This window comes from Phyllostomus discolor, chromosome 6 (genome assembly GCF_004126475.2).
Source record: "Phyllostomus discolor isolate MPI-MPIP mPhyDis1 chromosome 6, mPhyDis1.pri.v3, whole genome shotgun sequence".
Taxonomy (NCBI): Eukaryota; Metazoa; Chordata; class Mammalia; order Chiroptera; family Phyllostomidae; genus Phyllostomus; species Phyllostomus discolor.
The window spans coordinates 123,012,798-123,015,992 of record NC_040908.2 but is presented as its reverse complement, the minus strand read 5'-3'; the positions used below and the strand labels follow the sequence as shown (position 1 = coordinate 123,015,992).

General features: G+C 42.0%; 1 protein-coding gene across 1 annotated transcript; it reads left to right on the top strand.

The window, feature by feature from the left end:
- The first annotated feature begins 372 nt into the window (after window positions 1–372).
- Window positions 373–3,195, top strand: LOC114500491 (olfactory receptor 51I2-like). Its single transcript, XM_036028921.1, has one exon. It carries the CDS (start codon window positions 413–415, stop codon window positions 1,373–1,375), a length of 963 nt encoding a protein of 320 aa, XP_035884814.1. The 5' UTR covers window positions 373–412; the 3' UTR covers window positions 1,376–3,195.

Below are 3,195 nucleotides of genomic sequence, written 5' to 3'. Positions count from 1 at the left end.
AAACTTTATAATACAATATCAGTATATTCTTTTATGTACTCACCACCTGAAGTTTACGGTCCTTGCATCATCATATATTTGACCCACTTTACCCTCTTTGTCTTCCCCCACACCCCACTTCCCTTCAGGTAACAACAGTCTTCTATTGTCTGCATCTATCAGTTTCTTTGTTTGTGTGTTGTTTCTGCATTTGTTGCTTTATCTTTTATAGCTCACATCTGAGGAGAGGAAAGACAAGGATCATATGATTGCAGTATAATTTTTAATCTTTGTGTTTTATATTTGCCATTGCATAAAAACCCATGTCACCTAATTAGGAGCTGGTATTGTTTTCCAGTAATTGTGTCATGTCTTCTTATTTTTCTGCCAAGATTGAAGTCATGTCTCTGGAGACCTTTTGTGCCTTCCAAGGATGCTCCCTTCCCAGTCCAATGTCAACATGTCCTTCTTCCAGCCACCTGCTTTCCTGATGACGGGCATCCCAGGGCTGGAGGCCCTTCATGGCTGGATCTCCATTCCTTTCTCCTGCATGTACACTGCAGCCCTCACTGGAAATTGCCTCATCCTCCTGGCTGTGAGGAGGACTCCCAGCCTGCACCAGCCCATGTACTACTTCCTGTCCATGTTGGCCCTCACTGATGTGGGCCTCACCTTGTCCACACTGCCCACCACCCTGGCTGTGCTCTGGTTTGACCATAGTCTCATTGCTTTCAATGCCTGCCTGGTCCAAATGTTCTTCCTCCACTCCTTCTCTGTGGTGGAGTCCTCGGTGCTCCTGGCCATGTCATTTGACCGCTTTGTGGCCATCTCCAAGCCCCTGCGCTATGCAGCTGTCCTCACCAATACTGTCATCACCAGGATTGGACTGACCATTGTGGCTAGAGCCACTGTGTCCCTCTTCCCAGTACCCTTCTTACTGAAGAGACTCAACTTTTGCCCTGGCAAGATCCTTCTATCCCATTCATTCTGCTTCCATGCAGATGTCATGAAAAAGGCCTGTGCAGACATTACCATCAATATTCTTTATGGACTATATGTAGTTCTGTCCACGGTGGGTGTAGACTCCTTGCTTATTGTCCTATCTTATACCCTTATTCTTCATACAGTCATGGGCCTGGCCTCTCCCAGAGAGCGCATCCGGGCCCTCAACACTTGCATTTCTCATATCTTAGCTGTTCTGGTTTTCTACATCCCAGTCATAGGTGTGTCCATGATTCACCGTTTTGGAAGGCACCTGCCTCACATTGTACATGCTCTTATTGCCTATGTGTACCTGGTGGTGCCCCCTGTGCTCAACCCCGTCATCTACAGTGTGAAATCCAAGCCCATCAGAGAAGCTATGTTCAGAGTGCTGAGGGGGAAGGGCCAAGGCTGATAAAATCAAGAAACAACCTTAAGGTCTGAGGGAAAACATGGCCGAACAGTCATATCTTTGTCCAGAAAGCCCTTATTTTGAGCCTTGACCCAGACACGTAATCAAGAGTATGACAAGCAAATGGAAACCCCCAGACTGATGGGTCAAGAACAGTCTTGATTCTTTGCTGCACTCATTAATCTCAGCTATTGCATCCAGTGTGTACTTGTGTAAGAATCTGTGCTCAATACTAGATATTAACATGAACCATGCAGGATCTTTTCCCTACTTTGGAGGACACAGGCTTATAAATACACCATTATAACCAAGTGTGCTGAGGCTGTTCTGGGTACACACTAAGTGCTTAGCAATCTAGAAGAGGGTTTCTTGCCTTGTTGAGAGGAAACTGGAAAGGACTTGGGTAAGAAGGAGGATGAAAGGTGAAGGGGAGTCAGGCAGGCAGAAAAGGTGGGCAAGGGGAAGGCACGCCTAATGAAGGAAAACAACGTAAGAATACTAAGGTATGTAATTATTTGATCTTTTTCCAGAAAGGCCAGTCAGTAGTCATATGTGACTCAGAGTTTGTGTAGGTCTTAGAGGAAGAAGGACAGGAGATGAACTACAGACAATGAGCAATGGTGAGACTTCTTGGGGTGTTTCAGATCTGGTTGAAACATTTGGCCTTTGCTTTTTGTCTAAAAGTCGGCCATGGAAAGGCTATCATCGCATTGTAAAATTTGCACTGGCTTACCTGTGTATATCAGATTGAAAAGGTAAGAGTGGAGGAGAAAAAGAATGCATGTAGGAGGTTGTTGGAAGAGTCTAGAAAAAGGAAAATGGAAGCTGAAATTAAATTGGTGTCACCAGTAGTGGGAAAAATGTAGACATATTTTTTAAAACTTGTATCTCTATGGTTGTTCCTTGGGCCTCTGGAAGTCCTTAGAAGCAATGACACCAGTAGCGGGAAGCAGAGCTAGCATCCCCCTACTATTTCTAAATGCCATTTCCCACTACAGAAACCTGGAATCCTTGGAGCAATTAATAATTCCAGGTATGAAACACTGAGAACAAAAGGCGATACATGCCTGAATGCAATAAAGAACACAAAAACAATAGCATAATGTAAAAAATATGAACAACTACCGAAACCCTATTGGAGGAGCTACCAGTGGCCAAAGGTAGGCCAACAGGAACATGGAAAATAAACAAATGAGGAGGAAAGAAAAGGAAGAAGGAAACTCTTCCTTATAAAACAATGGCATGTAATAAGTGCAAAGGTATCAACGGATTTAGAAAATTACCTTTCTGCAGTTTTTCATGTAATTTAAAGTAATTAAAACATACTTAAAGGATATTGAAAACCAGAATATTTACACAGTCTCAAAGTACCACTGCAAAGTTTAGTTACTAAATACAAAAGAATAAATGTACCTTTACAATAAAGAGATTGACAATTACTACCTTAAGCAAATGATAAAACTTAACCCATATTGGGATAATTTGGCTTTACCCTACTCTTATGAACATTAAGGACATCGCATGTGCAAAATCCCTACCAAAGATATTCAACCTGAACCTGACCATGAGGAAATCATCAGAAAAATCTTGCACATGGGAAGCAACACACACACACACACACACACACCCCTAGCCTGGAATTTATTTAAAATGCAAGGTTATAAAAACCATGTCAGGGGAATTAATCTAAATTAAAAGAGATTAAAGGGGCTGAACCACAACCAAATGCTAGCATTAACAATTCATTACTAGAACAGTTGTGAACTTTACATATATGTTATATATTTATGATATTATTAGGTTAGTATAATTTGTTTAGTTTT

Coding starts and splice junctions, on each gene's coding strand:
- LOC114500491 (XM_036028921.1), top strand. CDS start 413: ATGCTCCCTTCCCAGTCCAATGTCAACATGTCCTTCTTCCAGCCACCT.